Below are 27,432 nucleotides of genomic sequence, written 5' to 3'. Positions count from 1 at the left end.
CAATAATGACAAAGAACTGGAGCTGTGAAGGGGAGTCTTCTGTTGAAACCAGGCTTTTTCAGACAACAGCCTTTTTTGGTTGTTGTTCTGAACTCCCCCACCGAAGACAAAAACTGAACTATGTTGGAGGCTAAATGTGTGAAGGGAAGAACATTGTTCTGGACTGTGCTGGAAGAGCTCACAGCACTCACACTATGATTCGTACATGGTCAGATTCACACAACCAGTGTATATTTACTTGGTGGGGGAGAGCTGCTTCTTAACAATTCAAAATATGCCTCTGGACCTTGCTGTATCTCTAAACTGCTCTGGGGGATCAGCGTGAAAGGGCTCTGTCCACCCACTGTATTGCTGAACTTCATCCAAGTGTGGAAATGTGCTCCTGGAAATTGAGTGCTTGTATGCTTCTTAGTAGGTGCTGATTAGATATACAGTACAGGGGTGTAACTTTCCTTTCAAAAGTCATTTCAGTCAAGGGGGTGGGGGGAAGCTGGGTAATTTATAAGCACTTTTCAACAATCCATTGGCCGACCTGGGCCACATAGTAGAGTTGCACTCTTTTTGTTCAACTGATGGTTTTCAATACTGTCTTGCTAAACCAGGGGTGTGAAAGTCAGTGCTTTGGGGGGCATCAGTCTCGTCTGGTTTTCTTTCCAATTGCAGTACTCAGTTGCTATATAGTGTGATTTCTGCTTAGGCAATTTTTTTAATTGTCACAATATCAACATTTCTTTATTCCTGTCTTGATTTTGTTTTCCCCCTACAATATCTGCGATACGATATTTAAATTAGTTCACAATGGTACAAACATGTAATCCTATTGGACAATGAATCAACATTTTTGTATACAAATACAGGTCTATAATAGGGCATAATGTGCATAAAGTTACTATAAAGTAATATTAAAATAACTTTAATAAACCTGATTATGTATTCAATTAGAAATGTCTTAGCCTACTGTTTATTAAGTCAATAATGGACCCACAATCTGATAGAAAAACATTTACCTTTATTTGAAACATGTTTTATGATTAATTGCACCCATCAAGTTAGAACTGGCTCCATGGTCTTTGTTAGTGATGGGGATTGTGCCGTACTCCAAAACATTGTACACTTACGCCATATAATGCTATTCGTTAGTGTTTGAATCAAAGAAAGAGTAAAAATCAAACTGCTGGATCTCAAGCACATTAAATTGAGATGTTTAGCTCTGGCCCACAGAAAAGTAAAAAGTTTTCTGCAACAGTTTAGTTCATTTAAATATATAATATATAAAGCACATTTAAGTGCATTAACTTTACATTACTAAAAATAAATACAGCTTTTACTACACACTACTGCATAAACTATATTTTAATCACTGGGGTGAAAGTATAGTGATAATAGTGATATAGTGATTCCAGTGCTACACCTTTTGTAATAAAAGACAACATTATTAGTTACACTACTTTAAGTTTTACTTGTTTCTTTAATTTAAAAAAATATCCTGGCTATGCAAATTTAAGATAATTGATGTATTCCAATATTTTTTAATTAAATGCATTTCAGTAGTTGCACAAGCTGTACAAAATATAATAATGTAAACAATGCAAATTAAATACATTTTAATTTGTCATTATCATCATCATCATTATTATTTTACCTTGGCCCCATGATTAACAGGCATTTATTTGTTTTAGCTGGATACTCACTGTGCTTCTTTTGCAAATGAATTTGGAAGATGACTGAATAAGCTTTGACATGTTTTCAGTTTTTCACAAGCTAGACAGATTGGTTCGTCAAATTGTTCCCTTTTTTCTTAATTTTTTTAAACCAAAATAATCCCAAATTATTTTTGGATGACATGCAATCCGAGAGATACATTGTATTTTTATAAAAACTACAAAATATACAGACGCTTTCAAATGTATAGCTTTCAAACGATGGCTTACTCCCGTACGTTGGGTCTTCCTGGCCTGAGCTACAGGCTTGCGAAACCAGCCATTTCTCACGAGTGTAGAGGACTAATTTGTATATGCTTGCGTTTAAAAAATTTTTACTCGGATTAACCCTTTATAATATGTTAGGCCTGATATTTCTCTTTCATTTGATATAAGATAAATGTACCACCGATGAGTAATTCACAGAGTGCGGATTAACTGCTAATATTACTTTCAGTTCGGAGGTATTCGATAGTCCTTAGAGATCAAACAAAATGTGCAAAACATACTGATTTTCTGTGCGTCTGTGACTCGTCAGTAGCTAGGTACATCTTTAGCACTTGTACTATTTTCATCTTGTACAAATCCACAAAAACGGAGTAGATGTTTAACATTTATTAAGTTAGCAGCTGATTTACAATTTTACAATTACAATACACGGGTGACTATACAGATGGGCGGTACTCCTCTCTCCAACCGGCGAGTTGTTCCAGGGCTATCAGTTGTGTCTGGGGGCACGCACTCTGGGTAGGTTGCCTGGAGGGTTGTTCTGATTCTTACAGTTTTTGTCATTGCGCTCGTGGTACTCCCTCTCCCCCTGCTTGTACCGATCCCTCCTGAAAGCGCCTCTCTGGTCCACAGGACGGCCGTAAAAAGTCTTGGCATCAGAGGCAGGAGGTTCTCTGTATTGACCCATGTATTTTCGGCCTTCTTCAGACTTGGAGATTGAAGCTGGCTTCTTGCTGGTGGTGTGACTCCTGTAACCCCCAGGGGATCTGGAGCGGGACCGGTATCCTCCGCCACTTTTCTCCTCCCTGTAAGTGGGACATCCAGTGCGAGACTGGTGGTCGCCATCCGAGCACAGTCTGGACCGGTCCCTGCGGAGGCCATGGGAGCGCGATCTGGACCGGTCCCTGTGGCGGCCATCGGAGCGCAAACTGGCCCGGTCCCTGCGGCGGCCATGGGAGCGTGATCTGGACCGGTCCCTGCGGCGGCCATGGGAGCGTGATCTGGACCGGTCCCTGCGGCGGCCATGGGAGCGTGATCTGGACCGGTCCCTGCGGCGGCCATGGGAGCATGGTCTGGACTGGTTGTTGTGGCGGCCATGGGAGCGCGATCTGGACCGGTTGTTGAGGTTGCATCCCTGGGCCGGACAGCGGGTCGGGGAGCACGATCTGGACTGGGATTTAGTGAAGGACCTTCCCCTGTAGGATGAGCCACTGTGTACAAAAGAGACGCATAGAATAACACTGAAGGTGTCATCAATCTGTGAAATTGACATTGACATTAAATTGAAATGAGAAAATTAAATGTACAATAGGAACTCTTTTCCAAAATAAGAGATCACTGATATAGAGGCAGTTCAGAGGAGAGCAACTAGACGTATTCCAGGTCTGAAGGGAATGTCCTACTGAGAGACTGAGGGAACTGAACCTTCTCACCCTGGAACAGAGGAGACTACGTGGGGACTTGATTCAAGTCTTCAAAATCATGAAAGGCATCGACCACATCAAACCAGAGGAGCTTTTCCAGATCAGCAGGGACACACGCACACGGAGACACAAATTGAAACTGGTCTTCAAGGTATTCAAGACAGAAAAAAGGAGACACTTCTTCACACAGAGAGGCGTCACAATCTGAATAAACTCCCCAGGGATGTGGTTGAAGCTGAAAACTTGGGAACATTTAAAAATAGACTGGATAGGATCCTTGGATCAATCAGTTATTAATGGACACCAAACGAGCACGATGGGGCTTTCTTATGTTCTAAGAGCGGTATAACAATACTGTACTCACGTGTCCACGGCTGGTCTGCTGCCTCCAGGTGAGGATAGGTTGGATCGCAGTGGCTGTCCTGCAGGGAACACAACGCACAGTGTCAGGAGAGTAATCACAAAAACATTCCCTTACGCTTCCCGACTGCAATGGTCCAGAACATTCCAGTCACGGCACAAGATCTCACCTGTTGTGGGAATGGAGTTCCCAAGGGCCACTGGGACGGCCCCACTGCTGGCTTGGTTGACCTGAGAGGCGGCACTGCTGGCCATCAGGGGGACCTGCTGCCTGTATGCAGGTGGGTGGAGCGTAGGACACACGTGCTGGTCCGAGAACAGGAGATGTTTTCTAATACCTGCACAGGAAACAAGTTTCCAGTATTACAAATAGAAACGCTACATAGTATGATCATTGTAAATCAGCTAAAACACTCCTGTTTCCGATTATTATTAGGCATCAAATACATGCAAAAAAGTCGTATTCTTCAGTTCTTAGGAATCACAGGAAATAGAAATCCTCAAAGACACTGAGCAATTTGTGGATTACTATGCTGCCCTGGCATTGCTATTCCAGCTGCACTTACAGGCGTCGCAGTACATGTTCCCGCAGCACGGGATGACCACGGCATCCACCATCAGGTTCTTGCAGAGCTGACACAGCAGCTCAGCCGGCACTGGGTCCCCCTCCTTAGATGATGGACACTTCTCCCTCTTCCCAGTGGCATGCGCCTCCCTGAGAAGACCACCACACAAAGAAAACCAATACACATGAGAGTCTGATTTTGGATTCAATTACAACAGCTTGAATTCATTCTGTTTAACTAATTCATTAACCAAATACACTGCTGGAAAGTTTCTTATCTTAGTTTCCTCCAGACAAACGTATCTCTTAAAATTTGTAACAAAATGTTCTCAGGGAGCTTAAAGAGATTTGGTTCAGGTGAACTCTTGCAATGCACTTACGCAGCAATGGTGGGGTTGGCATGTTTGCCGCTGTTGGTAAGCATGGCTCCCTTCATGCTGGAGTTGCCCACCTCCATGTTGAAGCTGCGGGGAATGCCAGTGTTCCTCCATAACCTGTTGGGCAGCCTGAAGTTTGGGTACTGGAAACATACCAAAAATAAACACTCCACAAAGTGTCCATGGAATAACTACCACAGAGACAAATATTGTATTCTCTGGACAAGCATATCCTATCCATACGCAGACCCATTTTTTAGCAACAGATTCACAAATGCACAGTAAACAATCAACCTACCCCTTTGGTTGTGCAGTTTTTAATGTAGTGTCCCTTCTTCCCGCAGTGGAAGCACGTGTAGTTGGGTGGGGGTATTCCATAGGGATTCTTCACGTAACTAGTCAAAAACACAACGTTTATAATAAGTTGACTACTTCAGACTACTTCAAAATGCTTAGCTTATTGAAAAAACTAAAGCAAAAAAGCTCAAAGAGGTGTATAAATACTTACTGGATAGGATGGTATTGATACGTAGACTGAAACATCATGGCTCTGATTTTATCCTCCTCTGATGCGTTTGCTTCAAACAGATAGGCGGTCTGTGCAACAGGCGATAATTGTTTTGATATACAAGTTAGGATAAGACTCTAAACCAGTTAACCACTTATTCATAAACCAGGCGAACTGTTCAGTTTATTAGTTGGAGCTACAGATAACTTTGCTTTGATTACAAAATATGATGCTTTACGAACTGAGATTAAAGCTTACAAATCTATCTTTATAAACTAAACAGCAGTTAAAGTGAACACTTATAACAGCAATGTATTCATGGAGGGTTGTTTGAACAGATCATTCTTTAATATCATTTCCATTATAGTTAATGAATGTTGAATTGTGTACCAGTATTTTCAGTTTTTAATAGAGGTTAACTAGCTCTGGCAGCAAATATGTTTTATTTGTTATTTTTTATTATTAATTATTAGTTTTGTAATCAAAGAGGATTGTTGTTTAAGAGAGCTAACATCCCATTTTAGCAAGGACATCATGTGCTATTTCTTATTAACGCGATCTTTCCAATTGTGAGTCAACATATTTTTAAGTCAAACCAGCTCTTGAGAACCTCAGCCGGACATGCCTGATACAAATAACGTCTTTGAAATGACAAATTACTAGGAACACTTTCTGTGGATTGAAAATGGATTTTTAGAAAAATAAAAACACAATAAACATTCAAATCAAACAGGTCTATGTTAATCAAGATTATAAAATAAAAACACAAAAAAAGATAATATACCTTGCAAAGCTGGGTGTATGTAAGAGGAGTTGCAGAACCATCAATCTGTTTGGAAAATTAAAAATAGATTTTTAATGCTATGATAAGACAATTTAAAACCCCTATGTAGTAATAATAATTTAATAAAATGTTAGACAATTAGCAATTCATTCAAATTAATTATTATGTATGCATTTTCATATTAAGCGTGGTCATATGGGTGTTTCTTCCACTAGAGGGTACTCTCTCTCTCTCTCTCTCTCTCTCTCTCTCTATATATATATATACACTCACCTAAAGGATTATTAGGAACACCATACTAATACTGTGTTTGACCCCCTTTCGCCTTCAGAACTGCCTTAATTGTACGTGGCATTGATTCAACAAGGTGCTGAAAGCATTCTTTAGAAATGTTGGCCCATATTGATAGGATAGCATCTTGCAGTTGATGGAGATTTGTGGGATGTACATCCAGGGCACGAAGCTCCCGTTCCACCACATCCCAAAGATGCTCTATTGGGTTGAGATCTGGTGACTGTGGGGGCCAGTTTAGTACAGTGAACTCATTGTCATGTTCAAGAAACCAATTTGAAATGATTCGACCTTTGTGACATGGTGCATTATCCTGCTGGAAGTAGCCATCAGAGGATGGGTACATGGTGGTCATAAAGGGATGGACATGGTCAGAAACAATGCTCAGGTAGGCCGTGGCATTTAAACGATGCCCAATTGGCACTAAGGGGCCTAAAGTGTGCCAAGAAAACATCCCCCACACCATTACACCACCACCACCAGCCTGCACAGTGGTAACAAGGCATGATGGATCCATGTTCTCATTCTGTTTACGCCAAATTCTGACTCTACCATCTGAATGTCTCAACAGAAATCGAGACTCATCAGACCAGGCAACATTTTTCCAGTCTTCAACTGTCCAATTTTGGTGAGCTTGTGCAAATTGTAGCCTCTTTTTCCTATTTGTAGTGGAGATGAGTGGTACCCGGTGGGGTCTTCTGCTGTTGTAGCCCATCCGCCTCAAGGTTGTACGTGTTGTGGCTTCACAAATGCTTTGCTGCATACCTCGGTTGTAACGAGTGGTTATTTCAGTCAAAATTGCTCTTCTATCAGCTTGAATCAGTCGGCCCATTCTCCTCTGACCTCTAGCATCAACAAGGCATTTTCGCCCACAGGACTGCCGCATACTGGATGTTTTTCCCTTTTCACACCATTCTTTGTAAACCCTAGAAATGGTTGTGCGTGAAAAGCCCAGTAACTGAGCAGATTGTGAAATACTCAGACCGGCCCGTCTGGCACCAACAACCATGCCACGCTCAAAATTGCTTAAATCACCTTTCTTTCCCATTCAGCCATTCAGTTTGGAGTTCGGGAGATTGTCTTGACCAGGACCACACCCCTAAATGCATTAAAGCAACTGCCATGTGATTGGTTGGTTAGATAATTGCATTAATGAGAAATTGAACAGGTGTTCCTAATAATCCTTTAGGTGAGTGTATATATATATATATATATATATATACACACACACTGTATAAAGCACATCATAAGTGCATAAGTTACTAAACTATAGGCTAGGTAATTCCAAATTGTTAGATTTTTTACATACTGTTTCTGAAGGTCCACTTGAAGGTTTGGAATGATCCCTGGAAAGCAAATTAAAAAGAAATAAACATGAACTTCAGCTGTTTTCTACCAGAACCAGCTACAGCATTATGAATCTTATGAATGTTGTTTTAAAGACTGATTCCAATCCTGGGGCGAGAGCAGAACAGGATTATTTGTAACAGACTGTGAAAAACAAATTGCCTTGCGTAAAGGTGTCTGCTAAGGAATAGATCATAATAAGGAAACTTGGTAAGACTGAATAAGAGCCTTGAAAAATAATCATACTTACAGGCCATTGGTTTTGCTAGTGGCTCCCCAAATTGTAAATTGTGAGATTTTGACTGTTGAATTTCTGGGAATTAAGGCGCCATCATCAGTGTAGTCTGATAACAGAAAGGAAAGGAGATTCTTAGTATTTTTTAAGATGCATATGTGCCATTCTACAGCATAGATTTGCAGTTTTAAACCTAGACCATGCAATGGGAACAGACCCTTCAATAAATTATACTGTGTAACATTGTGACACTGTTCTTATAGAGCTAATGTCCCATTTCAAATCAACACTATATACTTAATGTTACATGATTGTCAATTGAGTCCTCAGTGATCCCTTTAGGAAACATTATGTAATGAGAAGAATTTAGGTTATTGGACGAGACTGGACAAACAGTACGGATGCCCAGTATTGACGAGGTGAAAATGACCAGGGTGGTCAGTGACTGAAGCAGATACTATCCAGTACATGATAATAAAGCCTTACCCTCTTCAGTTTCAGCATTTGTGATCTGCAGGTCAGAAGGCTTTGACATGAGATTCTCACGACTAATGATCTGGCGCTTTAAATCGCTCACTGTGATGTGCAGGCCATCAAATGTGACCTTGTCATAGGTCAGTTTGGAATACAATTTATATTGCACACAGGGCATTTTCAAAGAGGGGAAGAGGGAAGGGGAAAGAAAAGAGAGGGGGCCCCAAAATGACCTCCCTCCTCTCTGCCAAGACACAGGTGGCTACCAAGAGTACCGACTCTCTGTGTCAATACAAACTCCACCTCAACCCTCTGAAATGCAACCGAACCAAACGAAAACCTATACAACTCGCACAAATAAATCCTCTCTCTCTCTCTGTAAATTCACCAACCGACTTCAAACTCTCCGATATGCACAATGGCGCCGCCTGGCTTTGTTCTAATCGCACGGCACTCAAAACAAAACGTCAGCATCGAATGTGTAAACGTCACACTGCGATGGAACGCGCTGTCTTGAGATAGTTGTAAATGAATGAACAATGCAATAAACCATCTAATATATATATATATCTTTATATCTGATATATATATATATATATATATATATATATATATATATATATATATATATATATATATATAATTAATTTCAGATAGATAGAAATAAAAACGTAGCAGAAGCACTACCATACCCAGAAGGATCATCCACAGTCCTTCCACTTTGCAACCTTCAACCTATTAAACTTTATTTCGTAACTACTCCACATTGTGTAACTTTTGCACACTTTATACGTTTATTATGCTGTATTTGTTTGTATGAGAGTCCCCTTGGATAGAGAAGCCAGTTATACGCTTGTATACGCTGGCTTGTGAATACGCTTATTTTGCAACTAAAAAAATGATTAGATAATGAGGATTATCTCATTTTGACTGGACTTGACAGATTAAATCAAAATTTCACCCACCCTCTGAATGCAACCAATTTATACATCATCAGTAGGCTACATATTTATGATTTAAAGAAAGAATAATCTTATACAAAAATGTCAAGACTTTTTTATATTAAATTAGATTCTTGAATGAAGACTTAAGACAGATCAGTCAGACACTTAGCATGTTCTATTATTTTGACGCACTTAGTGTAAAAAACTCAAAATATATCAATACGAATATTTTCTAGTGGGATTAATCATATTACTATAGCTGGCAATATTATATAATTTAACAAAATAGCAACCATCCATATACATTCTGTCAATTCAGGATTGCGCTGCCCTTAAACGTTGCTGCACCCCCATAATTCTGTCCTTGTGCCGATTGTATAAAACTATTAGACCATTCTAAACCATCAGACTGGTCTTCATTTTAGTTAGATATATACAGTATCATTAACTGTAGGCTTATGGTACCAGAAGCACAACAATAGACAGGAAGCAGGAAAATATGTTGGTAATGTAACCAACAACGCGATCTCAATCAGTTTGGGATATAATTGTGCATGTTGTAATGGGTAAATGCTCGGAGTGTGCATATTATGCGCAACTCTTTTCTTTTTTTAAAATATTATTAATGTCATATTTGAATTGTCTTTTGATATTCTTGGGCTGCCTGTACACCGTGCCTGGCTATTGTGAATGAAAAAACAGATCACACCAGTTAAAGTTGATACCCAGATTGAAACTAAGCCCATCATTGTAATGCAATAATATTTTCAGCTATATAAATGTGTGTTAGTTTGCTTCTAACATTATGCAACAACTCTTTGCAACATTTATTTTACTACTTACTGTTCTTCACTGCCTAAACCTTAATTTAACTTAACCTTAAACTGTTTCCCTTTTCAGTCCCATGTCCGTAAAGAGGAGCAGAATACATATAAAGTGTCGGATTTCAAAATGTGCTGTCCATCAGGGGTGCAATGGTGACACCGGTCTAATCAAAGAAAAGGTCAAACCTACACAAACTGTTCTGAAATCTTCGCCACTGAAATAAAAACTATACAACCGTATTTAAAAAATACGCGGTTGCGGTTTTATGTTACCTATCCTGTAGATAGACGTAAACCATCTATATAAGGTAAATAATGACTGTACCTAATTTGAATGTACAGTGCATTCGCCAGACAGGGTTATTGCAAATATGGGTTGCAGAAGTCAAGATTGTGACTGTGGGAATCTAATCCCTGGAACAGAGACAAACGAATTTATTTTTCCATATAAAGACATCAAAAAGAAACAAATTAATTGACAGGATTGTGGCGCGCTATACAATCAGACCTATCAGAGTCGCTCCCCGTTCTCCGCATGCGTAGAACGACGGCGTTTGACGTCTCAAAAGCCCAGCGTGCCTGTCAGAGGAGGGCAAGCATGGTGCGCGGCTGCGCTGTCGGTCACCTCGGAGCGCTCTTTCTCTTTTTACAAGTGCAGACCTGGCCTTGCACCTGGGGTAAGGGAGCGTGTGTACTAATAAGCGTTGTCTTGTGTTGTTATTTTATACATTTTTAATATTTTGTACATTGCGAAGAACACGTTCTAGTGCCACAGAGGAGACTCGGGGGAATCTAGCGCCGCCCCCCCCCTCTTAGTTTAATGTGCTGTGATTGGATGAGAGGGGACGTTTTTCTCGCCCGAACCCAGTTTCTTGCACTCGATTGGTCCGCTGAGGTGCCAGTTAGGGAGCCGCCTCTTTTTGGACGAACATGTGTATGAATGGAAGTCTCATATTTCTTTACGTTAGCAAGGGCAGATTGTGTAATGGTTGTCGCATTTTACTACCTGTCACTGACAACCTGTGCTTGTGGTAGTCGAAGTTTAGTTTAATTTAGTTGGTTTACATTTCAAGTGCTCGGTTTCTTTCTGTTCTCAAATCAATACAAATTAAATGTATATTGTATGCATGCTTTGTAAGTACACTATATTTTGATTACAAACCCCGATCGCATGGATTGGTTTGTACTCTAACTGCAGCCTGACCTTGGACTGCCCCTTACGTAAGGTGAAGCACATTGTTTTCACAACAAAGTGTTAAAATAGGTTGAGGAATCGTGTATTTGAAATTGGTCAATGCATGCATGCATAGCGTAGTCAATCGCTGCTAATACCATACATGTGCCATATTCATACATTCACATCTGTTTTTATGAATATGCAAAACAAGACAACAGGGCAGGTCATATAACAGTATTGTAGTCCTGATTTAAATTAGCCAAAGTATTTACTTATTTGTGTAGTAGTGGGTTTTTATTTATTTTTTACATTTTAAAGGGATTGTACATGTAACCTTGCAGTGATAGTTTTATTAATATGGGCCCAAGCCAAAGATTTTGACCACAGGAGTGTGACTAATGTACATCATGTGAAAGGCATATTTTAATCTTTCATGGCTTAACCACACAAATCCCCATTTTAGTGTACATTGCCAGAAATCAGGATGTGAAGTTATTGCATTAATTTTTCAGACTAAGCCTTGGAGTCCTTGCCATGGTAATAATAACATTGCACAGAACGTGTCTGCTTAGCCATGATACCACTTTGCAATCATATGCTTTTATTATACAGTGGTAACATCTACACGGTAAGCCTTTAAAAGATCGTGCTGGCTCTGTCGTACTACACATAAAACTACTGCTGCCACAACAAATGCCTTTTTTTGTGTTGCAGGTGTTGCAGGTGGCCCTGTGCAAACATGTGAGGAGAGTCAGTTTCCCTGTGCCAATGGGAAGTGTATCCCGAAAATATGGATGTGCGATGGAGATAAGGACTGTGAAGATGGCGGAGATGAGGCGCATTGTTGTGGGTACCCTCGGAGACTGCAGACTTTCAGTTCTTAAAATAAAGTGTTGTTTGGACTGGAGATATTTATACTTTAAAAAAACAAGCACTTTGATAACAAGATGGGTTCCCTGAAAAAGTACACATTCCTGTCGTTTTTATCACACTTTGTGATTTCTACTCCTAGTTTGATTATAAAGAGCACTTATTTCATTGCCTATTCTTGGTGATCCTGTTTCCCTTGCTGTACTAACCTGGTGCATCACCAATCTGTGTTCCCCGTCTGTTTCCTCTTGATGGCCTTTGAGCAGCCTTTTCATTAGTGTGTATATTAGGCTATCCACTGTCATTCTAAGCACATCTTTGACATCCTCATTGCTGAATATGTGTTGTGTTGTGCTGCAGTAGAGCGGATGTGTTCAGGGTTTCGCTGTCAGGATGGGGTCTGTATCTCCCAGACCGGGCTGTGCGACGGGCATGCTGACTGCAAAGACGGCTCAGATGAGCTTGAAGACAAGTGTGGTAAGTGTATAAGCACCATTGACGTCTCCCTTCCCTGGAGAAATCCCTTATCCGCAGTGTACATTAGCACCACTGTGTTGCTAACTGTTTGCCTACTGTGGTAGTGCATTTACTATAGGGGAGACCGTGTGCAAAGAGTTTCTCCTAGGGAAGGTAAGGACATTTGTTCCACTAGAACAGTAGTTCCCAATCCTGGTCCTGGAGGAACCCCTACCCTGATGGATTTTGTTCCAGCTGAGCTCTGGATTACTTAATTGAACTAATTTCCTAAATCAGAGACTTTAAAAATAATTAAATGTTAGTAATTCTTTATACAATTCTATACTTAAAGAACCAACTCTTTAATTACATAATTTAAAAAGTCAAATCTAAGGAGACTGTAACTTTAATTAAGGTTCAATTAAGTCATTTAGAGCTCCGTTGGAACAACAACCAGCAAGGTAGAAACTGCACTGCACTAGAAAAACTGAGAACAAACTGAAAAAAACAAATCTAACAAATCTAAACAAATTAACCTTTTTTTTTTTTTTTTCCCTGCCTGCAGCCTTTTCCTCAGATTGTAAGCAAGATGAGTTTCTGTGTGGGAACGGACGCTGTATCTCCACACAGTTCCGCTGTGACGGCACGGACGACTGCGGCAATGGGAGGGACGAAACCGACTGCCAGAATTGTACAGCCGGCTTCTTCCACTGCCTGTTCTCCGGCACCTGCCTCCCCACGAGCAAGCTTTGTGATGGCAGCGCCGACTGCCCGGATGGCACGGATGAGTCGGGGCCGGGATGCGGCCCCCCTCGGCAGCCCCCTGCCACCTGTCACAACTCCGAATTCAGATGCGAGTCGGGGGAGTGCGTGCTTCAGTCGTGGAGGTGCGACCACTCCCCGGACTGTGTCGATGGCAGTGATGAAAAGGACTGTGGTGAGGGAGGTTTTATGTGTAAAGAACTGATGACATAATTTGATTTTTCTTTTGGTTTTAACTCTGGGGTTTGTTGCAGTTAGGGCAGGGAACCACAAGGGGGCAGTTTGGTACAGCTGTCTCATTTCTGTTGCTAATTGAGATGTGTGTCCTGAGCAGATCGCAATGAGTGCCTGGAGGACAACGGAGGCTGTTCCTACCTGTGTGTGGACGAGCCTCTAGGCTTTGTGTGCGACTGTCCCAGCGGCATGAGGCTGGTGAGGGACACGGACTGTGAAGGTGAGTGCGGTTGGGAGTGGAACATACCGTACCATACTCCCTTTACCAAACCACTTTGACATACACCGATCAGCCATAACATTATGACCACCTGCCTCATTTTGTGTAGGTCCCCCTTTTGCCACCAAAACAGCCCTGACCCGTCAAGGCATGGACTCCACTAGACCTCTGAAGGTGTGCTGTGGTATCTGGCACCAAGACATTAGCAGCAGATCCTTAAAGTCCTGTAAGTTGCGAGGTGTGGCCTCCATGGATTGGACTTTTTGGTCCAGCACATCCCACAGATGCTCGATTTGGATTGAGATCTGGGGAATTTGGAGGCCAAGTCAACACCTTGAACTCGTGATTCATCAGACCAGGCCACCTTCTTCCATTGCTCCGTGGTCCAGTTCTGATGCTCACCTGCCCATTGTAGGCACTTTCAGCAGTGGACAGGGGTCAGCATGGGCACCCTGATTGGTCTGCAGCTACGCAGCCCCATACGCAACAAACTGCGATGCACTGTGTGTTCTGACACCTTTCTATCAGAACCAGCATTAACTGTTTCAGCAATTTGAGCTACAGTACCTCATCTGTTGGATCGGACCACACGGGCCAGCCTTCACTCCCCACGTGCATCAATGAACCTTGGCCGCCCGTGACCCTGTTGCCGGTTCACTGCTTTTCCTTCCTTGGACCACTTTTGATAGGTACTGACCACTGCAGACCGGGAACAACCCACAAGAGCTGCAGTTTTGGAGATGCTGTGACCCAGTTGTCTAGCCATCACAATTTGGCCCTTGTCAAAGTCACTCAGATCCTTACGCTTGCCCATTTTTCCTGCTTCTAACACATCAACTTTGAGGACAAAATGTTCACTTGCTGCCTAATATATCCCACCCATTGACAGGTGCCATGATAACCAGATTATCAGTGTTATTCACTTCACCTGTCAGTGGTCATAATGTTATGGCTGATCGGTATATAACCATAGTGCTAGAACAAACTCAATTTTAAGATCGTTACCCATTAATATTTACAAAATCATACACTATAGCTACAATATATTGTGAAACTATATGACCAGGCAAACCTAGGTGTGATTTGGGTTCAGAAGATTCTCTTGGACCCATGTGAGGTTTGAAGTGTGTGGCTGATGTCGGTAGTGATGGTTTCTCCTCTCAGAGATCGACGAATGCCTGGATGCTGATTTGTGCAGCCAGCTCTGTGTGCACCTCAATGGGACCTACAGGTGTAAGTGTCATCCTGGATACCTCAAAAACCCCAGTACAGAGGATTGCAGTGCTGCAGGTAAGCGTATCTGGGGGTTGCTCTCTCTAGATGTTTGTGCCAGTTGGTTATTAGTAGGCCCTCATTTTAGCTTACGGTGTAAATGGTATATTTTGTTTGGAATTCAATTCTGAAGGCGAGGAGGCCCTGGTGGTCTTCAGCAGCTCGGTGGGGGTGCGGAGGATCAACTCTGGGAGCCACGAGTACCGAGGAATTGTGGCGGGAGTGCTGGAGCCGGGACCTCTGGCCCTTGATATCCCAAACCGTACTGTGTACCTGGGCAGTCGGAAACAGGGCGCCATATACAGGTAGTGACTAACGTTCTGCCTTCGTTTTGTAAAATACTGATATTCTAATATGTTTTGACTGTCCAGCTGGATTCCTGAAGACAATGCTGTGATTTTGGCAATGCTGACGCTGTCGTACGTATTGATCTTTCAGGATGTCGCTGGACAAGACTTCTCAGGAGCCTGTGCAGGTGTTGAGTGGCATAGATGCTCCTGTGGGGTTGGCAGTGGATTGGGTCCATGGCCTACTATACTGGACTGATGCCCGCACCCGGTCTGTCAATGTTGCTCTGCTGGATGGGGCGAAACGGCATCTTCTGATTGGTGGGTTATCGCAACCAATGGGTGTAGCTGTGCAGCCATTGTTGGGGTAAGTGGGGATTTAGGCAGAGTTTACCAATTCTCCTCAGATCAAGGAAACACTGCAGGCTATTGGTTGTTTTATAAACCACATGATAGAGTGACAAACTGTTAGTGCATTATGGTATGCAATCTTTTCTCATTTATACATTGCTTTAAGTAGGTTTTGCTGTTCCCATAACACTTGCCAGCAGGTGGTGTTAATTTTGGTTGCAGGTTGTAGCTGATTCATGTTTTTGCTTTCAATTAAATTGAAAGCAAAGCAATGTTTTTGTAAATACTGGGAAAAAAAAATCTTGTAAAAGGAGCAAATTAAAACTATTTATCTATTTTAAATGTCCATGTGATCTGTGCCCTTTTTCTTTCCCAGACTTCTGTTTTGGTCAGATGTTGGCCGGCCTGCTAGGATCGAGCAGGCTGGTATGGATGGGCGAAACCGGGTGGCACTGGTCACCTCTGCCATCCAGAGACCCGTGGCCATCACTCTTGGTAAGTGGGTTTCAGAGGGGGATCTAGATCTCTAAACATACTAATGATTATTGTGTCAGTCCAGTCAGCTGCTCTGACGACAGGCACACTGTTAGGCTTTGTGTTCGGGAGGGGTGTTGTGGGAGTTTGACCTTTTTAAAGTGTTTTCTCCCACAGACATGCCACGCTCTCTCCTGTACTGGGTGGACTCAGGGCTGCGGACAGTCTCCCGGATCGGGCTGGACGGGCAGCACCGCAAGATCGTCGTGGAATCAAACGGCTTCCTGGACAGACCGTTCGGACTGGCTGTGTTTGAGGTATTTGCTCTGAACCTGGCGTGGATAACATGCTTTCTTGAACTGGAAAAAAGTGCCTGGAGACAAAGTTAGGATCAGATGAGTCTTGTGCACTTGTTCAGGCCGCAACAAGGTCTGTCATCTGATACCAAGGGGGAGGTTAATATCAAAACCTGTGAGCAGTGATCTAGTATCTCAATCAATTTTGTAGGGATGCAGAAGTGTCAGAGATGCCGGATAGCAGTTACTTAATCATTTAATATTTAATGCCCCCTTCCAATCTTGTTAAAATCCCTACTCTTCCTTCTGGAGATGTTAAATGCTCAAGATGTAGCCCAGAGACTGAGCTCCTGTCCAGTAAAACAGTGGTTGTGTGATGTAATGCCCTGCTGTCTCTCAGGACCAGGTTTTCTGGGCCGACCAGGACACTCGGGCCATCTACAGAGCCAACAAGAGGAGCGGCGCCAATGTCCGGATCATGCTTAACAACACGGGATCCATGTGGGGGCTGGTACTGGCTCATCCCGTTCTGCAGCCCGAGGGTACGTCCGTTCTCAGTGTTGACACAGATATGGGAGACAGGCACACACTCCTGATCAAATCCCACTGAATTATAGAGAGGATTCACCATCAGGGAGATGGTTACAGTGAGCCTTCTATTAAGAGTAATTTAAGAAGTCATTTGTTCAAGTGTTTTCCATCACCATGAATAATAGGACAAGCCTGAACCCACTTTTGGGAATTGGGAAATCTGATATGCACCGTTGTGTCAAACTTGCACTAGACTAGAACAAGCAGGGAACAAAAAACAGTTATGGCGTGTTCATTTCATTCCCAATAAAAAGTTGATATTCTGAGCCACATGTCCACTTTCAGTTATGGTTTCAGTGTTGCACAAAGCAACGATTTGCGATTTTCAGAATATTAAGAGTGAGGTAGGAAAAGCACGCTCGCTCTCACCCCCTTGTGGCATGGCTGACGGGCAGTGTGTGTGTTGGCAGGCCGCAGTGTATGTGTGAGCTCGGGTCTGCTCTGCCCGTTCCTGTGTGTGCCACAACCGCGCTCCGGTGCCGACACTGTGGGGTACGCCTGTGTGGGAACAGAGACGCCAGTCCAGAACAGCAGCGCACCTGATACAGGTGAGTTTGGCTGTCTGACCCCGACTGCCTTCAGCTGTGTACATTTACATGAGGTCATAATCTGAATAATAAGACTTTTTCTGATGCTATAATAGGAAAATGATAGAAAATAATAGGAGATGGATAACTGGATACAATTAAGTTCTACTGCTTCCATGTAAAGCAAATATATAGTATGTTTTCTTTCCACTTTTCCCATCATCATTTTCAGATCCCAGTGAGTCGCACCCAGTCCACCCCACAACCTCCACTGATGGCACTTTCATCGCAGTGCTTTCCCTAATTGGTAGGTTGGATTCTGCTTCGACCCCCAGTGTGTCTGTTTGAACTGTCCATAGCACTTATTTATAGAAAGAGATTAAATCTGTTTCATATCGTGGTGTTCATAGTGAGATGAGATGCGTCTCTTTCTCTTTCCTGTGTGAGCAGTATTCCTCAGCCTGGTCCTGACCGGGGGGGTACTCTGGAGGGCAATGGGGCCACTCCATCTCCCCAGGACTGCCACCCTGCTGGGAGACATCTCTTCAAAAGAATCCCAGGAATCTCTGGTGCCCCTGAGCCCCTCGGAGTCCTTTAGACCGACGGTGAGTCCAGCTACTGCGAGAAATGACTATACAACCCCGAAGTGGCAATAATAAAAACCTATTTGGTTTAGTGGAGTGCCTGTTGCATCTGATGCATCCCTGAGGCCTACTATAGAGACTCTAGTCACCTCTCGTCTTAAGCATAACTTTATTTTAGCCTGTGAGTTGCCTGACAGTCTGTCCTGCACTCTTCCACAGAGCTCCCTGCTGAAGCTGGAAGGAGACGCATCCTGACACTGTTGCTGCTTCAGAGTCTGGTGATCGGACTTGTGCTTGGCTTGCCCGAGAAGACGCACAATAGCCGCCTCTGTCTGTGATCCTAGGCTGATTGCGGATGGACACAAGTATCACAGGGTGCCAGGTGTTCTCCTTAGGGTGTGTGGAAGAAGGTCTGAACTGTACTGTCTTGATCCTAGCTCTTTCTTTTCTTTTTTTTTTTTTTTTTTTTTTTTTTTTTTTAAGAGGGTCTTTTTAAACTATTTATGTCCTCCCCCATCCTGTACATTTCAGCAGTGGGTTGCAATCAGCCCAGCTCTGATTCTGTTGAGGGCAGCAGCAAATAACTCAGGCACTGTCTGCACCTCTGCACTTACTCTCCCAGAACCAGAACTGCTAGAGGCCCAGAACCAGGTCCTCGTGTACTGTACGCAGATACCAAACCAGTCCGAATGTCACGTGACGGCCGGCAGCCCTTATGGTGGAAGAAGCCCATGACGCTTCTGCTCCACATCTTTGGTACGAACTGGACCCTTCATCAATGGCAGGATTGTGTCTCTGTATCTTCTCAATAGCTGGATTATTCAAGAAATGCCTTTTCTCTCCTCACGTTTGCACGTGGTTTTTTGGTAGGGAACTCTATCTTGTTCAGGGTCTATTTTAATTTTGACAGAATGTCAACATGTCTTTAAACCCTTGCCTTGTCCACACTTCTAAACATTTGCAGACATGAGCATTAGTATTACATGGGGCTGCGCTTATTTGAAAAGTTTCATTGCGAGACAATGATAGAAAGCATGTACATTGCAAGTTAGTTAGTAGCCACTAAGTGGTAGTGTTACCTGTCGCCACCTGGGCTACCTGGGCTACCTGTGATGTTAGCTGTGTGACTTTTTTAATGATTCTACTTACCTTATAAAGTATTTTGAAAATAAGACAAAACGATTACATCTCCTGACAAAAATTATACTTTAATATCAAAAATCTGCAGAACAAATTGAAACAGTCTCTTTTAGCAAATATTAACATGAATTGTGAGGCTCAATTTCACTTTCAAAAGCCAATGTTTAGAAAGTGTTAAGCAGAACCCAGGTGACTCAAAACGGTTGAATCGACTTATTTTTCTAGTGTGAATTTTGTTATTTATTTGGGGAAAAGAAGTTCTATTTATTTTTTAGGTCAATATTGTTTGGTGGGGCTTTATTTTTGGTGCACTTCAAAAATGGCATTGAAGTTTAAAATGAAATTGAATAAATCTTTGAATGTTCCTGATGAAGTGTTCGGTATCCTTCTTATGAATGCAGATGAACTGACTGCGTCTCTCAATTAAAAAAGAAAAAGCAAATGCATCTATAGGTACCGTCTCTGAAATTAGTGCAGATTCTGTAAATCTCAATGAGAATAAAAGTCTAGAGAATAAATGTGCCAGAATATATACTCGCTATAGTAAAATTTCTAGAAAGAGGAAGAAATGGAATCTTCCCTAAATATCCTACTGAATGAAAACTCGGATAGTGATGTCTTACTTTTTTCCAGAGCTGTATATAAAAAAAAAAGACTAAGAGACCACTCCAAGTTCAGAACTCAATGTTAAGTGGTCTTTTAATTTTTTCCAGAGCTGTAGATGTAACTCCAATTTGAACTCATGAAAAAGACTTCACTTTGAACAGAGTGCAAGATCTGTAACACTTACTGGCATGTCTGTTATAAATATCTCTAAATAGGTATGTTATTTGGATCTTTTAGAATGTCTTGTGCTGCTTTGGTTTTAATAAGTCATTGGTTTAAAAGATCAGGAGATGTTCAGTTAAAGACTCTTAAGTTGCGTTGGAGACAATCCAAGGTTCACCACAAGGCCTGCAGCTAACCCCAGCCAGCTCACCGTACATTAGCCATATCTCTGGTTGACCGATCGTGTGAGGAGTGAAGCTGCACAGGACAAACCGATCTCTATAAAAGAATCAAAGCAAAGTTCAGTAGACTTTGGACCAACAAAGTTCAGTGGCAGTTATCCTGTGCTTTGCCCAACTGATTTAACCGAGCTCAGTGCCGGACATTTTCTTTCACTGTATAAACAACTGTCTGAGGCTGGTTCGAGGAGCATCCACTACTACTTTTTCCCATGCCTTGTTTGGAAAACTCAACCTGGTTATATTACTCTTGGCAGCACAGCACTCTTTAATCAGAAGATTGAAGGGTTTCATAATGCAACAACACTCAAATTGTCAACAAATCACACATTTGGGGGAGTGTCTTCAAAATGAATTTATTTTGTATGTGTTTTTGCCACACAAACAAAAATCACACTTTTTTTCTGATTTTTTCTGTGTTGCTTTTAGGTCTCTCTATTTTATTGTCTTTATAAAAATGTCTATTTTAAAAGCAGTGTCGGAATCAAAGCCTATGGGAGTGATTACCAGGGCCTGCCTGCCATCTCTCCTGTGTCCAGGTGAACAGCATGCTCTCTGGTAAGCTTGTAATAGTCTTAGAAGAATTAAGACTGCTGCTCTACCTTGTTGCTTCCTAGATTCCAATCCTTAAACCAACTTGCTGTAATCCTCTGGGACTGTATTTATAACTCTACTTAAGACAGACGGAAGGGACACCAATGAGATTAGACAGCCCACTATGGGAAGCAACCTTAACCCGTCTTCACACTCCTGTCCAGCACTGAAACAAACCTCCTTGCAGTTGGTTCAGTTCTCTGCGGAGGGAAAACCAAGGTTTTATTTTTTCTCTCTCTTTTCTTTGGACTGCTACTGTTGTTGGAGCTACTGTCTTCAAAGGTAACGCAATCATTCTTTAGGGGAGATCTGGGGCAGATTGAGCTAAGGAAACAAAACAAAGGAGGGTAATCTAATCACAGAGCTTTGGATTGCTTTCTTCTCTGAGGCCCCGTTACAAAGGATCGACACCCTGGCTGCCACTAAGAGAAGCGCAATGAAGAAACTGAAGAAGAGGCGCTCTAGCCTCTTCCCCAACCTGAAGTTTGGTGACAGCTTCAACTACTCCCAGAGCACCGATGATGATGACAACAGCTTCCCCTTCTCCATGGACAGCTCCGTCAAGCAGTGGACGTCCATGCACAACCTGGATAGCCCTCTGGACTCGGGAGGGGAGGGCTGTGGGGAAAAGTGCAGGGGCCATGGGCCGTACTGGTCTTCCCCGGGGAAGATGCACATGATCAGCCTCAATGTCGGGGGCAAGGTGTTCCATATCGCGAAGCACGTGGCCATCCGTTTCCCCCACACCCGCATCGGGAAGCTGGCTCTCTGCACGGACCCGGTCAAGAAGATGGAGCTCTGCGATGACTATTCGGTTCTCACCAATGAGTACTTCTTCGACCGGGACCCCACCTTCTTCCACTACATCTTCCACTACTACCGCAGCAAGGTGGTGTGGGTGATGCAGGAGCTGTGCCCAATCAACTTTGAGGAGGAGATGGACTACTGGGGCCTGCGGATGAGGGACACGCAACGCTGCTGCCGCATCCTCTTTGAAGAGAAAGTGGACGAGCTGAAGGAGTACCTGAAGGTGCAGCGGGAGCTGATGGCCGAGATCGAGCCCGAGCACAAGGAGGAGCACTTTGAGGGCATGTTCTTCTGGAGGTTCCGCAAGGCCTTGTGGGATCTGATGGAGAACCCCTACTCCTCGGTGTCAGCCAAAACGTTTGCTGTCCTCTCCAGCATCTTCGTGGTGATCTCCATCGGGGCCATGACTCTCAACACAGTGGACGACCTGAAGTACTGCAAAATCAAGGGCAAGACCTACATGGAGTGCGTGGAGATGTTCAGTATTGTCTTTTTCACCTTGGAGTACTTCCTGCGCCTCCTGACTACCTGTAACATCAAGCGCTTCCTGCGCAGCGCCCTGAACTTCGTGGACCTGGTGGCCGTCATGCCCTATTTCATCCAGATTGTGTTCGAGGCGTTCGTTGACAACACCGACCTCAGCTACCAGGATGACCTGCAGGCCATGGAGCGGGTCAGCAAGATCAGCAAGGTGCTCAAGGTCATCCGCCTGATGCGCATCTTCCGCATCCTCAAGCTGGCCCGCCACTCCACGGGCCTCCGGGCGTTCGGCTTCACCATCCGCCAGTGCTACCAGCAGGTCTGCTGCCTCTTCCTCTTCATTGGCATGGGCATCTTCACCTTCTCCGCACTCATGCACTCGGTCGAGCACGATGTCCCAGGGACCCCCTTCAGCAGCATCCCCGGGGCTTGGTGGTGGGCTGCGGTAAGTCTGCTTGAAATCAGCTTTTTTCCCCTTGTGTCAGGTTTCTGTTAGGAGCACTGCAGTGGCAATCTGCAGCCAGTAGGTGGCGGTCATTTATAATTCAAGCTCTTTCTGAAGTTGCATCTTTTCCTCTTATGTATATATGTACAGTATGTATGTATGTAAGTGTGAATCGATATATATAGAGATATTATTTCCATTCGCTGTAATACTAAAAGTATTTCAACAACTGATTGAAATGACATACAGCTGTTTAAAAACATATTTAATGAGGTATAGGTTTGAATGGCTGCTACTTTTGATAGGTTGCTGGAGGAATACTTTTGCCTCCTCCTCCAGCAGCACTTTTTCTACAACAAACAGATTTGAGACATGGTGGATGTATGGACCCTCACCATATACTGTACTCAGTATTCTGCTGTCGGTAGTCTGTTGGTATTAATATGTACTAGAAGTCTCGGTGCACTTCACAACAATCTCTGTGTAGCACCTGATTTCTGGTATAATCCATTACCAATGTATAGATGTAATGCTAATCTAGTCATAAAGAATCTAAGTGCATTTTTATGGTTTTGTGCTGTGCAGCAGTTTTGTTCATGTCAGTTTGTAGACTAACATTCATCACTGTTGACCACAGCATTTAAAAGGAGAAAGATAACTTCCTTATACAGACAAAATAGGTTATACATACAGTAATCTTGTCATACAAAATGTCATCACCAAGGTTCCTAGATTTCTGTGGAAAGAAAAAGTGAAAATCCCTGTTTTTCCATGATTCTAATAACAAATATTACGTTTTCCTAACCAGAATATACACCCACAATATGTTGTGTTAAAAAATAAATATTCAACCATTTTAGTCATGGTCAGAGCCCATAGAGAACCAATGCACAAATGAGTGGTAAGCTAAACAATCTCTCTCTCTCTCTCTCTCTCTCTCTCTATATATATATATATATATATATATATATATATATATATATATATATATATATATATATTTAAACAAAGTAAAGAAGGACATTCTCTGCCAAATCTAATATTTTGTGGATTTCTAGAAACCTTGGTTATCGCACTATTGTAGGGGATGTTTTACAATCAAGCCACTTCACTTTCCATTGTAAATTCACCTGCCCAGAACAGGAAACAAAGACATGATTAACAAAGATTCACGGTTTTATGGTTTTAGGGTTTAAGATCAGTCAGTCACACAAAATCCTATCATAGTCTCCTACACTAAGTAGAATAAATACTCTGACATAAGAGGGATGAAAATTAACTGTATGCTATTGTGATATTTGTTTAGGTATCAACTGTTGTTTTGTAAAGACATGTATATAGTTAAACCTCTTCTAAAATAGAAGCACCCAATGGGGTTACAGAATGAAAAACATTAATCTGTTTAATATGGTACCAGTCACACAACCATATGGCTTGGAAGCCTAAGAAAAAGTTATACATTATTTTCTTATCTACAGCTTACATGATTGAAAGGGACATGTTGACCTATTACCCTGGGAATATCCTATTATTTGAAAAGCAATATAATAAAAAGCATAAAGCTACAATTCCTAGCAATACAGTTTTTTTTTTTCAGTTATAGTTAAGTAAATGGCACCTTTTTGAGATGATATTCTTTGTTGATCTTGTAAACTTATTTTAATGGACATATCATACAATAGCTCAGGGTAGTCAGTGGCTTCTGCTGGCTTTTGCATCTTGGAAGTCCTGTTTATTGCACAAAGTGATCAGCAGATGGAGTCCATTTTGTTTTTATGGGGATGCTGGTCCATTAGCCAGTATAACCACCCCAAGTGAAGTAGAAGTGAAGTGAGTGGACAGTTTATATTGTGGACTTGCAGGCTTCACCCTGGGCTTTCTGCTGTCATGTAGTCTCATTACTGTTGTGTCCATCTTATCCCGGGCAGGTGAGCATCTCCACAGTTGGCTACGGTGACACAGTGCCGGAATCCTTCCTGGGCCGGCTGGTGGCATTTGGCTGCATCTCTTTCGGCATCATCCTGAACGGCATGCCCATCTCCATCCTCTTCAACAAGTTCTCCGACTACTATGCCAAGCTGAAGGACCAGGAGTCCACCAACAACATGAAGCAGCGGGGACGCATCCAGCTCCACGTCCGTGTGCGCCGCAAACTGGAAGAGTGCATGAAACCCCAGACCCTGGACTCAGAGGAGGAGGACTCCCTCTACCGCCATGGTGCCCACTCTGAGGCCCACCCCCACCAGTGCCACCACTGAGAACACCTGGGCATCTCCAATCCTCCGTGCGTGGGAGGATGTGGCTGGTTTCCAGTAGGCACCTCTCCCCCTCTTCCCACCCAAAGCTGGGAAACAAGTCACAGCAAGTGGATCTCCAGGGCAGGACAGTAGTTGCGCGTTCCCTTGCTTAATGTTGTTGTATTTGCAGGCAAAAGTTGGGACAGCAAAAAGGTTAAACTTCTACTAGTGACAGGGGTTAATGGAGCACTCTGATATAAATCATGCCTACAGCGTGTGAGTGAGGTAAATGCGGGGGTTGAGTCTTATTGTTTGCAGTGGCCGAGGCATGAAAAAGGAAGCTCAGAAAATCCGTTCTCATATATGGGGGATGGAATTTCTATTTTTTGAGATGACTGCCAACCACCATACCACATACAACACACTATATCATTGTCGTTTGCATTGTCGTTTTTGGTTTCGGTTTCAATCCGTACTGCCTGAATAAATGAGAACGAGAGGAATATGCCCTCAATTATGACTGAATTAATTAGTCTCTTGTGTCATCATATGGAACAGACTGAGCACATTAAAAAGCCTCTTTTTTGTGGCTCCTGGAAACCCCTCCGCCTAGACCCTACCATTAGCAAATAGGCCAACAAAAGAAACAAAAAACCTACCTCAAAATCCCCACACATCTATTCCCACAAATATATTATTGATGAAAATAAATTTATAATCCTACCTCACCTGTATAATAAAACAAATCTAAGCTATAAATAACAAAGTAAATAAACCACTAAAACTGTAAATCATTAAACCCCACCCCAGGCAAGAATTTGTTTGTTGTAAACAAAGGTTACCAAATATCTTTAAAATGTCAATAAAATGATGGGCCTTGCTCCATCAATATGTAACACTCCAACTGTGAAAACTTTGTACTCATCGGCTGTGTTTGTCAGAAATAGTCCTGAAAGTGCATTTCAGGAAGCAGGTCTGTTTCCTCTTGGTAGTGTTCCTTGGTTGCTTCACATTTCCTTTCTACATCCTGGAAGACAACAAATGTATTCTATGGAGAAGTGCTCAAATTCATCAAAGTTTGTGACTTTGGATAAGATGCCCATACAGACTTGTTTTTTAGGAACGTTAGATGTCTAGGAAATGAATAATCTTTTGAAAAGGGCATTAGTACAAGATGTAGTTAATTTTGTTCATTTCCTGCCCTTTAGAACATGTAACTCTTGGCAAAACATCTGGTTTTCTGTTGTTTTTGGCTTGTTCCTCTACCTAAACTACATCTTATCTTTCAGCAAATCCTTAAAGTGCTAATGTTCCACCATAAAAAGGGGCATGTAGGCTGTGCTCTGTTCAGGCTCTGGTGAGATTCTCTGCCAGCCGAGAAATGTAATCGCTCGTGTCCAGAGCTTGAGAGAAACATGAGGAGAAGGAGTTATATGGGACCTACTCCCTTGACTTGATCTCTAATAGGATTGGGCAGGGATTAGGGAACCCTGGGATGGCTGTATTTGCAAATGTAATTGACATGTTAAAGATAATGTATTGTGTGGCCTTTTCATGAAGGCAGTGGAAGTATTTAGTTGCCTTCTGGTGTTAAATATTGAAACACCCAGTTAATGCCGGGCAGCCTAGTCAACCTTGGTCCTGGAGAGCTGCAGTGCTTACTGGTTTTGGTTTTTAACCACATCGTTAACTGCTTAATTTAAAAAAAAATTGGGCTTAATTAGTTCAATTTCCATGTGTTCACAATATCCAGTGGTTGCTGATTTAGGTGCTGTCTACACTACATAAGTGATCTTGAGAACCATACTTGAATACAATCGAATTTATCCAGCTCAAAGCCACACAGAAGAAAGATTGCAAGTTCCTCAAATAATGCAATTATTCATGGTACATGGTATTCTGTTTACAAACACAAAGTGATGGAGGCTTAATGTATTGCGTCTTCAAAAACACAAGAAACAGCAACAGAGAAGATTTGACAATGGAATATGCGCTCAAATTCTCAAAAATGTGCGAATTTGTAAGTTCTGCTTGAACAGTTTCATCGCTCCACATATGAATATAAAGTAATACTGCTACTTAGAACTTTCGTTTTTATTTTTATGTAGGCCTAGTTTGCTTCCATTGTACAGTATTTGCCTTGTTCTCGTTACCCACACATCCAAGCAATTTTGGATTGTGGAGAACACACACCAAACATAGATTGGTGTCCACACATCTGATGAACAGCACTTCCTGATATAATTGAATTTAGAATCGGACTGTAGACTACACGCAACTGTATTTAACAATTTTAGGTTGGTTAAAAGCCAACTGATATGGTTTAAATGCATAGTGTAGACCTGACCTTAGAGAGACCTGTTAAACCTGCAGGATTGAGGTTCTCCAGGAAGAGGGTTGGTCAGCCCTGAGTTAATGCTTTGTCTAAAATGTAGTTTCAGCATTAGATCTTTTTTCCACTTGTCAAACCTGTTAGTGCAAAAATGCCAATTATTATTCCATGTGATCCACTACCCAAGCACCTATGAGATAAGAGATCATCTTATAAACTTGCCATTCA

At 42.4% G+C, this 27,432-nt stretch overlaps 2 protein-coding genes and 1 long non-coding RNA gene across 3 annotated transcripts; 2 read left to right on the top strand and 1 right to left on the bottom strand.

The window, feature by feature from the left end:
• Positions 1-7,544: 7,544 nt before the first annotated feature.
• LOC136718395 (uncharacterized) lies at positions 7,545-8,660 on the bottom strand. Its single transcript, XR_010805285.1, has 3 exons — positions 8,306-8,660; positions 7,835-7,928; positions 7,545-7,583 (listed from the first exon to the last, which is right to left on the bottom strand). It is a non-coding gene; the product is annotated as an uncharacterized LOC136718395 (long non-coding RNA).
• Positions 8,661-10,644: 1,984 nt separating this feature from the next.
• LOC136718162 (very low-density lipoprotein receptor) lies at positions 10,645-19,671 on the top strand. Its single transcript, XM_066695803.1, has 15 exons — positions 10,645-10,738; positions 11,953-12,084; positions 12,469-12,585; positions 13,130-13,501; positions 13,661-13,780; positions 14,945-15,070; positions 15,186-15,357; positions 15,491-15,706; positions 16,067-16,185; positions 16,342-16,481; positions 16,861-17,002; positions 17,462-17,599; positions 17,811-17,885; positions 18,029-18,183; positions 18,382-19,671. The coding sequence occupies exons 1-15, from the start codon at positions 10,660-10,662 to the stop codon at positions 18,415-18,417; spliced, it is 2,139 nt and encodes a 712-aa protein (XP_066551900.1). The 5' UTR covers positions 10,645-10,659; the 3' UTR covers positions 18,418-19,671.
• A 1,194-nt stretch (positions 19,672-20,865) lies between these two features.
• On the top strand, positions 20,866-25,770 carry LOC136718322 (potassium voltage-gated channel subfamily V member 2). The gene is made up of 2 exons (XM_066696008.1): positions 20,866-22,635; positions 24,564-25,770. Exons 1-2 carry the CDS (start codon positions 21,340-21,342, stop codon positions 24,891-24,893), a joined length of 1,626 nt encoding a protein of 541 aa, XP_066552105.1. The 5' UTR covers positions 20,866-21,339; the 3' UTR covers positions 24,894-25,770.
• Positions 25,771-27,432: the final 1,662 nt, after the last annotated feature.

The sequence above is a fragment of the Amia ocellicauda genome, chromosome 22 (assembly GCF_036373705.1).
Source record: "Amia ocellicauda isolate fAmiCal2 chromosome 22, fAmiCal2.hap1, whole genome shotgun sequence".
Taxonomy (NCBI): domain Eukaryota; kingdom Metazoa; phylum Chordata; class Actinopteri; order Amiiformes; family Amiidae; genus Amia; species Amia ocellicauda.
The sequence above is the reverse complement of the archived record's forward strand: the minus strand, read 5'-3'. Positions and strand labels throughout refer to the sequence as shown.

Bases quoted from the DNA above. Each gene is read 5' to 3' on its own strand.
- LOC136718162 (XM_066695803.1), top strand. From the start codon at position 10,660: ATGGTGCGCGGCTGCGCTGTCGGTCACCTCGGAGCGCTCTTTCTCTTT. The intron at 13,502-13,660 runs GTGAGGGAGGTT...TGTCCTGAGCAG, and splicing joins CAGTGATGAAAAGGACTGTG to ATCGCAATGAGTGCCTGGAG. The intron at 13,781-14,944 runs GTGAGTGCGGTT...TTCTCCTCTCAG, and splicing joins GAGGGACACGGACTGTGAAG to AGATCGACGAATGCCTGGAT.
- LOC136718322 (XM_066696008.1), top strand. From the start codon at position 21,340: ATGAAGAAACTGAAGAAGAGGCGCTCTAGCCTCTTCCCCAACCTGAAG. The intron at 22,636-24,563 runs GTAAGTCTGCTT...TATCCCGGGCAG, and splicing joins GGGCTTGGTGGTGGGCTGCG to GTGAGCATCTCCACAGTTGG.